This window comes from Melampsora larici-populina (genome assembly GCF_000204055.1).
Source record: "Melampsora larici-populina 98AG31 unplaced genomic scaffold MELLAscaffold_41, whole genome shotgun sequence".
NCBI classification, from domain to species: Eukaryota; Fungi; Basidiomycota; class Pucciniomycetes; order Pucciniales; family Melampsoraceae; genus Melampsora; species Melampsora laricis-populina.
In genome coordinates, this window is record NW_006768805.1 from 824976 (window position 1) to 838533 (window position 13558).

At 36.4% G+C, this 13558-nt stretch overlaps 2 protein-coding genes across 2 annotated transcripts; one reads left to right on the top strand and one right to left on the bottom strand.

The window, feature by feature from the left end:
- Positions 1–4350: 4350 nt before the first annotated feature.
- Positions 4351–7918, bottom strand: MELLADRAFT_22892 (uncharacterized protein; the record flags this gene model as incomplete). The annotated part of the gene is made up of 12 exons (XM_007414157.2): positions 4351–4470; positions 4588–4782; positions 4853–5305; positions 5382–5617; positions 5758–5858; positions 5990–6328; positions 6380–6618; positions 6728–6872; positions 6948–7032; positions 7096–7461; positions 7519–7693; positions 7787–7918. Coding segments are annotated over 12 exons (2586 nt in total), but the record flags the coding sequence as incomplete, so codon positions are not given.
- A 1822-nt stretch (positions 7919–9740) lies between these two features.
- MELLADRAFT_110127 (lipase) lies at positions 9741–12637 on the top strand (the record flags this gene model as incomplete). Its single annotated transcript, XM_007414145.1, has 14 exons — positions 9741–10002; positions 10067–10149; positions 10214–10291; positions 10366–10512; positions 10609–10666; positions 10744–10952; positions 11041–11098; positions 11193–11297; positions 11378–11492; positions 11572–11693; positions 11774–11872; positions 11951–12120; positions 12191–12281; positions 12369–12637. 14 exons carry the CDS (start codon positions 9741–9743, stop codon positions 12635–12637), a joined length of 1866 nt encoding a protein of 621 aa, XP_007414207.1.
- Between the last annotated feature and the right edge of the window lie 921 nt (positions 12638–13558).

A 13558-nucleotide genomic window follows, 5' to 3' on the forward strand; every position in this document is an offset into this window, starting at 1 on the left:
CTTTGATTCAAGGAAATGTTGTGTGTTTGTCAGGTTGATTTGAAGTAGCTTGATCAGGTTGAGTTGAAGTAGCTTGATCAGGTTGATTTGAGATATCTTGATCTTCCGTTTCGGTGCTCATAGATCCCCAGATGAAGCGAGAAGGAATATTCTTTCGTGCTTCAATGTTGAGGATTGACCGCAACTTTTCAATTCCCAATGTTTCAATATCATCAATTTCATCATTCTCATCAGCAGAGCAATTATATGTAGAGTATTTGGGATCGCTCAGGTGAACCTGTGCCATATGTAAAAAGTTTCTCATTGTTGGCTCCGAGATTGGATGTGGATTGTTCTGATATACATCCTTCAGGCCAGATCGTGCTTTTATTTGATGTATCTGCTCACGCAGCTATATAGTATTCATACTTAATCAACCCTTGAGATCGCACCAAATATTATCAAAGAAAGAAAAGCGGCCTCACAAGTGGAATGATGATTGAAAACCTTTCCATAAGTTTTTCGATCTTTGTACCTTGACCCTACAAGTACGTGGATCTATCTAATCAGTCCACGATAATCAAAAATTGAAAGAGGAAAGGACTCACCGAGTTGTTGTAAAAATATTTCAGCCAATAGTTTTGAATCTCGAGATAAAAGTCTTTGCCAACCCAGTGTCCATCGCGCCCTCCAGTTGCAATCAAAAGTGAATGCTTGATTGCTTTAGAAATCTCTGGAGGTAAGAATTGATTCAGGATCAATATAAATCTTGGCAGGTGAATTGCATAGTGCAAAAGGCCTTTGACTCCATGTGCCATAACAGCCCATCTCTTCCACATTAGCAGGACACGACCTATGTCTCCTACTCGCATTGCATGATCACCTTCAACAATTGTTGCAAAGTCACAAAGTCGCAGACGAAGATTATACAAAGTCCAGTCCCCAGTCTTTGAAGCTTCTTTAACTGATGAGACAGTGAAGTATTTATCATAGCATTCATCAATAATGGATTGGGCAACATTGGGTTGATCGAGTTGAACAGGGGGTTCGCGGTTCTGAATTATCTGCGTGTTGAAAGACATAAACCATCAGCTGAAGACTTGCGAAGAAAATAGTCAATTAATACATATCTCAATAAAAACACCATAGTAGCCGTATGGCTTTTGTGAATAATTAGTAGCAAGGCATTGAAGTCCTGTTGAGATGGGAGTCTGTCCGTTGGAATTGCAAGTGCACCGGCGGTTCGGTGAAGACCAGTGTTGTTTGAGTCGCTTGAATCACCCCAATGATGGCTTATAAGCTTGCTAGCCACGTTCCACATTGTATGTGCTAGTCCAGGCATGTTGAGAACACTACTCAAGGATTCTGCAGCCATCTCAGCCGGAAAGCGCTGTCGGGTCAATGATTCGAAGTTCAAACAAGTCCCCATATCCCCTTCAAACACTTGGATTCCCTCGGCACATTTATCCGGGTCTTCGTCAGTCTGCTTTAAACATTGACTGAGCATATCAGAAACACCTGCAGAAGAGCTGTCTGATGCGCTCATCATCTTGAGCATCACTAGATCGGGTTTGTACCATTCGATTTGGTCAACTGCAGGAGGGACAGTTGCGAGCGATTTTTTACAAGTATTGTATGTTGGCAAGTCTTTCTTGAGTTCGTAATCCAGAAGAGCTTTAGCCAGCTGCGACTTCAGTACTAGAGACCAATGCACTTGATCTTCTTGACTGCGCAACATCGAGAAAATTTCAAACAGTTCTGATTGGCTTTTTTCGATGTACTTCAGGAGAGACTCGAGACTAGCATCCTTGGGGTCAATGTTATCAAGGCGATGTGCAGGTAAGAAATGAAGATATCCGTAAGAACCATGGAACATCTTTGTAGAAGCCTTGATTCGAGGATCATGAACACGTGCTTGAATGTCAATATTATCGAGTGTTGTGAAAGGCCGAAGGTTATATTTTTGGGCCATTCTAGTTTTAATGATCTCTTCGGAAGCTTTTCCAAGGGTTTCCATAGCTTTCAGTCCAGTTTGACGGCTAGATGTTATTCCCAAGAAGTTTAGATAATCATTGACTCGTTTGGAAATACCGCAAGCAATAAAAGAAATCGAGTTTTGTAATTGTGTCCCATTGAAGCGTCTGTTGCAGGCAAAAGCTATCATTGCGAGTATAGTACAAGGAAGCTGAGTCGAGAGATACCTAATCAGTTCATTTTTTTCTTTGCATTCAACCAACATGAGTCACAAGTGCGTACATGCTTCAATCGATGTTCATCAGTCCTGCTGGAGGAAGGCTTTTCCGAATGTGATAGACCTTCCATCGCCTCAGCAGGAATGGTTTCTGATATCATTGACTCGTCGTTTTCAGGTGAATCTATTGCTTCGGCAGCATCTTTTGACTTTTTGTCGCGCACTTTATTTCGTTCCATAACAGCTAACTCGATCTTCTTGTAGATTAGAGAATGCAGGAAAGGCATACTGTTCCTCAAGATTTTCTCTCGAAGGTCTTCAGACTTGCTTTTGAAAAACTTGTAGTCCACACACCCTGCACTATAAAAGCTTCCTTTTGGAGCATGGCCTCGAGGTGGCTCTTCACGATTAACAACCTCGTGGGCCTTTGTAATTGAAGCTACATCAGGAATGATTCAATCCTGTGATGTTACCGGAAGAGACTTGCCTCATTCAAAATGAAGGTACTCCATCGGTCAGTACCATCCTTCTTTTCGCACTCGATCACTCGCCTCTTGATACTGAAGAGGACTTTCTCAGTTGAAGCCCAACCAGTCTTTGTAGCCCAAAATTGTCGTCTCGAAGGAATTCCAACGACCTCGGAATCGAGTAAACTTTGAATAAATTCCTTGGGATTCATTCCAATTTTTTGGATATAATCACATATCTTGATTGTACGATTTTGAGACTCAGCGGTTTTGACCTCCGGCGCTTGATCATCGGCTTCGATATTTGAATTCACTTCTCTCAAGACTGGGTTGATCTGCGTAGCCATCTTTTTAGAATGCGGTTTTGTTGTAGCGGTCAACGAGTGGGCGTTATCTCAAAAACTGCCAGTTACTGGCAAAACCCTCATGTAAGGATCCAATCCTTGTTGACCAATTCTCTTGGTCAATTTCTGATGATCAACGGTGTGGTTTTGAGTCGAGAGGTTCACAAGGTCTCACATTACATATCCTTTTGTTTTGTGTAACTCGCAGCATTTGAAATTTCAAAAGAGCTCTTCTTGAGCTCAATGAAAACTTTTTATACTGATTACAAAAGTAAAAGTTAGATAAATGGAAAGGCGTGTAAGAAGCCAAATCCAAATATAGTTGAAGAAGAGGAAATTTCATAATCATATGCGGAAAAGTTCTGTTGGTACAGATTTCTACCACCAAAACCCAAATGGGCTTGTCACCAAGAAACTCGACATTAGAGGTAAGTCCCTATGCTCACAAGCTCGCGGCAAGAGCATAGGGACTTAGTTAAGTTAGACCTTTTTATGTCTCCCGTTTTAAAATTAGCGTAAATTTATGCTTATAAAAAAAGTATCCGGTCAACCTTTTGACCTTTTCAATGATGGTATCGCCCACTTCATCAAACATGAGATTGGTCAAGAAGGCCATCTTGTCATTGTCTTCCAAGGGAATGTAGCCAAAGCTTGGAACAATTGGTTCACTGCTTCAATTCTTTTTACGACGATAATCATCCAACATGCTTGCTTTTTACAAACAGTCAAGTTTAAACTTTTACACTGTTATATAAAACTTGACCATTTTTTTAAAAAAGCGTATAAAAAATTGTAACTTGAAAGCCCTTAATGGAATTTGATCAACAGTTAAGAATAAATGACTCATTAGTTTAATGATCTAGATCTAATTGTGATGATCCAAAAGTGTTCATCTTAAAAAATCAAGATCAATTATAAGAAACAATTCAAAAATAAATATTAATGATTTGATCTTAAAAATCTCACACCTCAAGACCTCAAAATCTCAAAATCTCTTCAAAAAACCGTTCCTTATCAAGATACTTATAAACTAAGATTTTCCAAAACAAAAGACCAGAAAAAAATAAACTATTTATAAGATCTATTTTTTTAAAAAAAAACATCTTAAATTGAATCCAAATCAAACACACAAAAGAAGAAAAGAACCAGCCACTGAAATCCTAACAAGAAAAACTTCCAAAGCACATCTTTTTCTCATCTGATGATCTCAAGAAACTACTACCAAAAAAAAACTTGACTTTTCCTTTCTTTAAAAAAAGACATTTATCAAAACTCAAAAAGAAAATGATATAATAAAGAAAAAAACAAAACTTGAGTTTCCTTCAATCTTTTTGTGTGTTTTGTGTCTTGGGTTTTGGGTTTTGGTTTCTTAATGTAAATAAGCTTGAAGTCTACTTAATTGTGAATAAGTATCAGGTGATAATCTATACCTAAGCATCCCAGCAAACGTAGTAATAGCTCTAGCTTTAGTTTTAATTTCAGCCATTTTCTATCAAATTCCCCCCAAAACCCCCCAAAAAAACACAAGAAAACACAAAAAACACAAGAAACAATCAGTTTTCATTTTTCCCTTCATTCAAAACCTGATTTGATTTAAATCACTTACAGCTTGCCTACCACTATCACCATACGGACTTTCTTTTAATTCATTAAAGACTTTAAATAAGATATTCATTCCACATAAAACAATCAAATCTAAATTCTTAATGATCGATTCATCTAAATCTTTAATTTGTTCTGATTTCCTAATGATTTGTACTAAATCATTACCTGTTGGTAATAATTCAATCGAATCTAAAATCTAAAACCCAAAACCAAAACCATGATGAGATTTTCATGATTTAGTAATCGAAATCGATCGAATGACTTACTCCTAATGCTTGTTCATTCCTTCCTTTTTCATGTAAATTCAAAATCGTCTTCAACTTCAACAACAACCCACAAGTCTCTCTATTCTTTTTAGAAACCTTACAAGAAATCAAATTCGTTCGATCATAATGTTCCACAATATTCTTAGCCACCACCAGAATATCTTCCGAAGCGGTTAAAGAGATCGTAGCTCCTTTCGAATGATTCGACATCTGTAAAGTACTTCCATCTTCTAGGTTGGAATCATGGATCGGTTGGGATAAGGAATTACCTAATTCTAGGTTTAATACTCCAATCACTTTATCATATTCTTCTGCAATATTAAATAATCGAATCGAATCTCTTAATCTTCTTTCTCTAAAGGCTCTCTCGGCTGCTTGTTTGACAATCGTTTCTAAATAATCTCTTTGATCATTCAACTTAATCAAACTTAAATCTCTTTCGATCATTCCAGGCTATCAAATACCAAAAAAAGTGGTCATCAGACTTTAAAACCCAAGTAGTTTGAAAGAAAAAAAAAGGAAAACTTACTACTCGAGTTCCATCATTCCTAACATCACCTAATAATTCTTCATGAGAAGCTGTTTCAACTGCTAGATCACCAATATAAGTATGACACAAATTCACTTGTTGTTGTCCTAATGAAGATGGTTGAACATCTGAATTTAAACAAATCAAATATAAATATTGTAAAGCAATCTCCGGTTCAGATTTCGAAAACAATCTAGTATATCTATAAATCAATCTTGCAAAATTGATACTTGGACCTGATAAATTAAACGTTTTATTGTTGGATGTGGTCACAGGTGAAACTATAGAAAGAAGAAAAAGGATTTCATGATTTAGTTTCGTTTAAAGAAGAAAAAAAAAATGAGGATCAGAATCTTGGAGGATCAGGTTACTCAACTTGGATGTCCTTCTAAGGCTGGAACTGTATCAGATATTCTAAGTAATCCATAATAAGCTAAAGCAATAGCAAAATGAACAGCATCAAGTTGATAATTAGGTCTTTGTTGAAGAAAAAGAATAGCCTATTTCAAAAAAACCAAACCAAAACCAAAAAAAAAAAGAAAAAAAAAGGATTTCATCAACTTAAATCAAGGGTTCACTTTGAAACGAAACCCTTCGATTTGAAAAACCTTACTTTTTCAAATTGACCACTCATCAGTAATACTCTAAAATACATTAATGGTCGATTCCCATTCGGATCGAAATGAGTTTCACCATACTTAGCAATCACCTGAGCAAAATCATCTAATCCATACTTATCAAAACTAGAAGGATTATTACTATTACTCAAATGATGATGATGCTGATGATCAACAACTTGATCAAGTTCTCTAACCAAAACTAATTGTAACCAAATCCAATCTTCCATACTTGAGATAGCTATTGGTACGTTCCTTCTTTGAAGTTCGACTCTACCAATGATCTTATAAATCGCTAGTTTGAATGGATCGATTGGATTAGATGATAAACTCAATGGATTCGTACTACTACTACTACTCGTCATCGTTCCTACTCCAAACCCTCCATCCGAACTGACTTCTCTGATCCTTTGATTATATTCAGCTATGAATCTATCTCGTAAGGTTTTGGTTAATCTTTTATCTGTGGATGTGGACCATGATGTGAAATATGATAAAAAGTTAGGTTCGGTTTTACGGATTTGTGTTTCTTGACTTTTCGCAAATTGAACGGCTTCTGTGACTTGTCCAATCCTTAATAAATAAAAAATTCGTGCCCAAACTGGGGTTTGGTTTATAAGCTTTCATAAATTGATGTTGAAAAACAAACTTTCCATTAGTTTCTTGGCCGTTTGTTTGTTTTGGGAGGAGCCGGGAGGGTTCCAATGGAATCGAGATTGGATAACTTACTTCAAGTCGTTTGTCTTGCCAAACTCCATTTTTACAAAACTTTAATTCGACATAAGCTCTAATCTTATTACTAATAGATGGATCACCTCCCAAGTTAGCTTCAACAGGATGCGAAGCGATTTGCATATTAATATGATCCAAGAATCTAAATATAAAAAAAAATCAACAGTTCAACTTTAGACATCAGTTTGAAATCAAAGAATTGAAGAAAGAATCTTACTGTTGTTGAAGATGAACTCTAGCACCTTCAGCTAATTGTTTTCGTAAGTTTTTAGCTTCTGAACTTTGTGGATCACCAAGATAAGCTTTCGAAAACTTTCTTTCTTGTGAAACTGAAGTTAATCTGATCCCACCAATCAATTCAGTACCTTGTTGATCAATCAAATCTGAATTAGGTTCTTGTACGATATGTTTTAATAAACTCCATGTATCAATCAAAGGCGTGTGTTGATTGTTTTTATTATTGGATTCTTCTGGATGGTTAGGTACACTGGCTTGTTGAAAGGCATGAATGATGGGGAATTGAATGTTTTGTCGACGTCTTTCATTTAATTTGATGACGACTTGATCATATCTCATCATCTTTCCATGCATATCTAAACTAGGTAGATTCGTACCATTACGAGTGGTAGGATTAGTTAATTGAGATCCACCAAAAGTGGTACCTTCGATTGAAAAAGTTCTAGATCCAGATCTTCTGTTCAAATGTTCAGGTGAACTACTAGGAGTGGATTCTAATAAGTGTTGAGGATGATGATTGTTGATCGAATTCGAACCGAAAAAGATCTCACTATGATTTGATGATGGTTGATGTCGACCTAATTCTTCAAATAAGATTTCTTTTTGTTGTTCCCAATTCAGTCGTAAAGATTTATCTAATAATTGATAGAAATCTTGTACGGTTTGTCTTCTACCTTCTTCAATTGAAGCGATTATAGATTGTTCATGTTCATGTTTTAAATATCCCTATTTTGATAAAAAAAAACGCGTCAAAAAATCAAAGATAAGTCATCTAGAATAGAGGATTTAAGATTGTGATGTTATGAAACTTACCTCTACATCCGTATCTTGTAATGGTTGAAGTGGTTCAAATGTACCTCTTAAATCGACCGCATCAATCGTTCTACCTAATTCATCTGCATTAACCCCAGCACTAGCTAATAAATAATTAGCTTTAGAACTAGATCCTTGACCATTGATCACACCAATCTGACTTGAATCTTTACTATAAGGATTGATTTGATGATGAAGATTAGAATCAAATGGATCGTTTTTTCTTAATTTTGAAATTAATCTTCTTGATTGTGATTCGATTTGATCTAGCCCTAATTGAACAGTAGGAAGTGAACCTGAAAGACCTATACCTGAAGCAGAAGAAGAAGAAGATGGATAGTTGGCTGAGATTGAAGATGGATGATGAGGATTAGTTGAGTTGGCTATTCCAGCTTGTAGTTGTCTTGAATGATCTAATAGTTGTTTTAATGAATCTGATACTGATGAGTTTGGTGGTTTTGAAGATGGAGTAGTTAATCTGAATGAGTTTGGTAATGGTGAATTGGAGCTTGATGGGTTCATGGTCACTTGCTTTGACTTGGTTTGGTTTGATTTCTTTCCAAATTTCGATCGAACACCAAATCAGAAACACTTTCACCAACATATCACTGATTTTCATTCAAACCTTTCACCAACCTGTCAACCTACTTCTCCGAAATCCTCGCAATATCTCACAGCTTTCAACCACCCATTGGCAACTTTTTCGTCGCGTAAAAATCAAGTATGATGACCAAAGATCTCCTGGAAAAATCCAATAGCTCGCGTCGAAAGGCTTATGGTGTCCTTGATTGACCGACCAAGCAATCAGGTTCAACTTCAAAAGCCAATCAATACATACACTTGGCACTTTTTTATTTACACTCTTTACCGTGTACTAAAGTACAAAGTACTACAACATAACACGCGACTGAGCAGGTTTGAAGTTCTTCGAGCATAAGTTTCGAAACTCTTTAAAATTTCGGTCTCTTGATTCGCTTTACGCAAGCTTATCCTCAATGATATCACACATCTTGAAGAGATCCATACCGAAGTCATTCTGGATTTCTTCTGCTTCGTCTATTTTATTATACTATTTTATCTTACTATTTACTCATACTTTCTTTGAACGTCAACTGACAGTTATTTGCATCATCTCATCTTGCATCTCGACAGCAAAAGATTGGCACATGATTTGTTCTGGTAAGGGATGAATCAAATCTAATGACCAATCCAAAAGTTTGGATTTTGGATTTCAGATTCATTTTTTTTCCAATGTGAATTTGTTATGCATCTAATTGCAGGTGGATACTGATAACGAGTCGAAGAGATTATATAGACACGTGTGATTGATAGTGGTCGGAGGTTCATCAAACGATTTCTCGCCTAAGGCTGTATAGAGTAATCCGTTGAGCTTTTTCAAGTTAATCTAAGCTGTGAGATCAAGAATCGATAACTCGTTCATTTATTTGAGGTCATCAAAAAATCACATTACGCGTTACAGACGTCACATCTGTAAAGCAGACATTTGCAAAGGTATCCAGTGGACTTCCGGACGGGTTAGTATCCTATAAGAGCATCATATGAGAGATCGTATCAAACTTGTCTACATGCATATATACGGGTTCAAACTTCCAAGTCGGCTGGTCAGGTCAGTAGGTGCGAAAACTTTTGATGGTTTGTGACACCTTCATCATAGACACACCCGGTTGAGACAAAAACATTGACCGGTCCAGGTGTTGAGGAGCGATTCAATGCTCTTACTCAAACAAACCTTTTCAAAGTAACTTTCTCTCAACCGAAAATTTATAAAGCATATTTACCTTTGAGCAGAGAACTTTATGCTTTGAGCTGTTCAACCTACGTAAATATTTATACGACATTTCACTTTTACAAGATATAGTAAATAAAACTATCATAAACATTCATTCATAAACATTCACTCATAGCGACTTATACATTTTTACCTCTTATCACTGTCAGCATGCATATCAACTATTTCAATTTCATTCTTTTATTAGCATTCAAAGTCAATGCGATTTCTTTACCTAGAAATATACCAACAGAGCTTTACCAAACTGTAAAAATATCGACTAGTAATCTTGATTCACCAATTGTTCAAAATCAAAATGTTCACAACCATACCAAGAGAGACTTACCTTTTTTTGATCCATTCGTTGGTGCAAATGGTAATGATGGAACAACCACGTCTACTAACCAAGATACAAATGGCAACCTACCTAAAAGTCAGTATCATTGACTATGACAGATTTAATCTTTTTGGTTGACATTACCTTTTTTTTCATACAGCTTCACCAAATGTAGCACTGGATTATGGAAACTTCATTGGAGGAAGTCTAGGCAACATAGAAAGTTTCACTGGAATCCCATTTGTGAGTATCATTTTATATCCGCTGGGGATTTACATTTAACTAACATGAATTATTGTGTGGCAAGGCGGAACCTCCAGTCGGTCTTCGAAGATTAACAAATCCTATACCTCCACTCAATCATTACTCCAACTTTGATGCAACCGTAAGACCTTTTTGTATGACTTCATTCCCTGGATGCATAGGGATCTAATCCATTCTGTACTTTGATCTTGACAGAAACTACCTCCTGCTTGTCCACAAGCTTTACCACTGACTGGAAATGGACTTGTAGAAAATCTTTTGACAGAAGCTGAATTGATTAATCAGTTTACTCCTTTGATCGGTCCTGTAGGTGTTGGGCAAGAAGATTGTTTGACACTTGATGTAAGTTTTTTTGAATATCCAGTCGAATCAAAATTCGATCAAATGTGTTTTTTATTTGTATTGATTCATGATGAAATTGATTTCATTGATCTTCAGGTACGTCGACCCAAAGGGATCCAAAAGGGTGCAAATGTGCCTGTGATGGTATACATCTGTGAGTCAGATTATAATCATTTGAAATCCTTACAAATTTTGATTCTCACAAATTACCTTTAAACTTCTTTTGATCAGATGGAGGAGCCTTTGAATTCGGTGCAACAAATGTATATGATGGATCGTCTTTAGTTTCAACAAGTATTTCACAAAAAACACCTATCATTTATGTGGCTATGAATTATCGTTTGAATGGCTTTGGATTCTTAGGAGGAAAAGAAGTAGGTCAAGAAGGTGTTGGAAATTTAGGATTAAAAGATCAAAGACTCGCATTGAAATGGGTACAGGTAAATAATTATTTTCTTAAATTGGCGATCTTTATTAAATCTCTTACCAAAAAAACACGTTGTTGTTTTTTCCTTTGATTGTTAAAAGAAATATATTGGAGAATTCGGAGGTGATCCATCGATGGTTACAATCTTTGGTGAATCAGGTAAGCTAGAAATTTTTCCGAATCATCTTTTTGCTCATACACAGTAGATCTCTTTAACATTTGTCTTTTTTTTACAAATCTTGTTATAATTCAGCGGGTGCCATTTCTGTTTCTCAACAACTTACAATCATGAATGGAAATCACGAAGGATTATTTCGTGCTGCGATTTGTGAAAGTGGGACTGCTTCACCAATCGAATGTGAGTTATATCGATTCTTTTTTCTTCCATTCTTTTGATTTATATAGTTTCATGCTGATCGTTCTGTTTTTTTTCAATAGCATTTGCTGAAGGAGGCGGTCAGAAAGATTATGATACGGTTGTCAGTAGATCGGGATGTCAAGGTACACCGAATACTCTAGAATGCCTCAGACAATTAGACTTTGATACGTTATAGTGAGTGAAAGTTTTACCCTTGATCTGGTCATCATCGACATGGACAACAAACTAAAAATCACCATTTCAATGTTGAAAGTCGAGCTGTTTCTAGTATAGATGGACCCGCCAAAGTGGATGGTTTACCTTTTCGATGGATACCTAGAATTGATGGAGATTTTATTACTGATACGATGAAAGGATCAATATCTAAAGGAGCTTGTAAGTCAAATTATCAAACCTTTCTCTTATTCTTTCCATCTTGACCTTGAGTTTATTCTTTTTGTACTTTGATCGATTAGACGCTAGAGTTCCTTTAATATCAGGAAATCAAGATGACGAGGGAACAATCTTAACAGCTGGTTTATTGCCACTCTTCAGCAATGGTCCATTACGCGATTGTATGTCCATCATCACTTTTTCACTCAACTTTAAGTCTTGTATTAATCATGATTTTTCCCTCATCGACCACTCCTTAGATTTAGCCTCAACGTTTTTTCAGAAAGCCACATCACAAGAAATAGATGAAGTCTTACGTTTGTATCCTCAAGACCCTTCAGTTGGATCACCTTACAACACAGGTTTTTTGAATATCTTGACACCCATCTTTAAACAAGTGGCTTCGATGTACGGTGATATTCAATTCCAGGTATCTAACTAAAAATCTTCCTTCATGTATTTGATTTAACTTGTTGACTTACAAATGACTCTTATTCAAGGCACCTCGAAGACAGTTTCTTGAAGGCACACAAGCAAGTATGCCCGTTTGGAGTTACATTGACAAGGGCTTCAAACTAGTTCCCTACCTTGGTAAGTGATCCTTTTCCGAAAATCTTTCAAATCTTATTCTCATCAATGATTTCTTTCGGTACATTTTGAATAAAAACAAAAATATAGGAGCTTTTCATGGTACAGACGTGGTGAATGTTCTTGGAATCTTATCTGGAAGTCGTACAGTAGAATATCAATCTAGATGGATTTCATTTGCAAACACAATGAATCCTAATGTAGCAGGATATCCTGATTGGCCAAATTATGGTCAAGATCGACAGATGTTGGAAATCGGACCGAATGGATCTAAAGGTACAATTATTGATGATTTTAGACAAGAAGCTATACAATATATCAATGATCATGATTCTGATTTGGCCTTGAGACCTCTTTAAAATTATTTTTGTTGATGAATGTTTGTTGTTGATCGAGTGAATGTGATGATTAGGAGTTTCCATCACTTTTTGTATGATATAAGGGAATATTTGTATTTTACATATCTTGAAAATGATCATCATAACAAACACCAATAAAGTAAACTTTTAAAAAAGGAAGCCCTTGTTGATCTGCATATTGAACATTGCTTTGAGCAATTAAATATTTGATGCATACCTTGGTAGGTTTGAAAAAATAAAGACTGTGAAGACTTATAAATTCTCAACTTAACAAAGTCCCTCTCGCGGCATCTTGGAGCCTGTGGAGAGGGACTTACAACTATTGGCTTGAGCACTCCACAGCTTAAGAAGATTGCATGAAAAGAATCGAACCCGATAATTTACAAACTAGATTAGACAATCGAATGACAGAAACGAAGTTGAAGCAGGGATGCAGGAGTGAGTATGAGTTTACTCATGAGTATTATTGAGTATACTGAGTATTTTTGCCTATTTTTGGCCCTGTAAACCCATACAAAGTGAGTATCAGTTGAGTATATACTCATACTCGGTACTCATTCCTGCATCCCTGAGTTGAAGAGCTTGATGAATCGTGGCTTTATCAATGGCCATGATTTTTTAAGAGAAATGATTTATCATTTTGAAGGTCATCAAACTCCTCCGAGTCCTGATTTGAATCGAGAATTTTGTATGTACAAAAAAAAGTTCGAAAAAAATTCCCTTTGTAAAGGCTTGGGTAGGTCCCAGAAGTTCAGAGAAAGCAAAAAGACGCCCCACTTGAAGAAAACTGCCACCCTGGAAGAAATTTTACTATCCCTGTATATCCCAGGGATGGCAGTCCTTGGCAGTCTCAGCAAAAGGCTGATTGCAACTCTCCGGACATGGATGACCCGGATTACCAACACATTCAATGGTCATCCA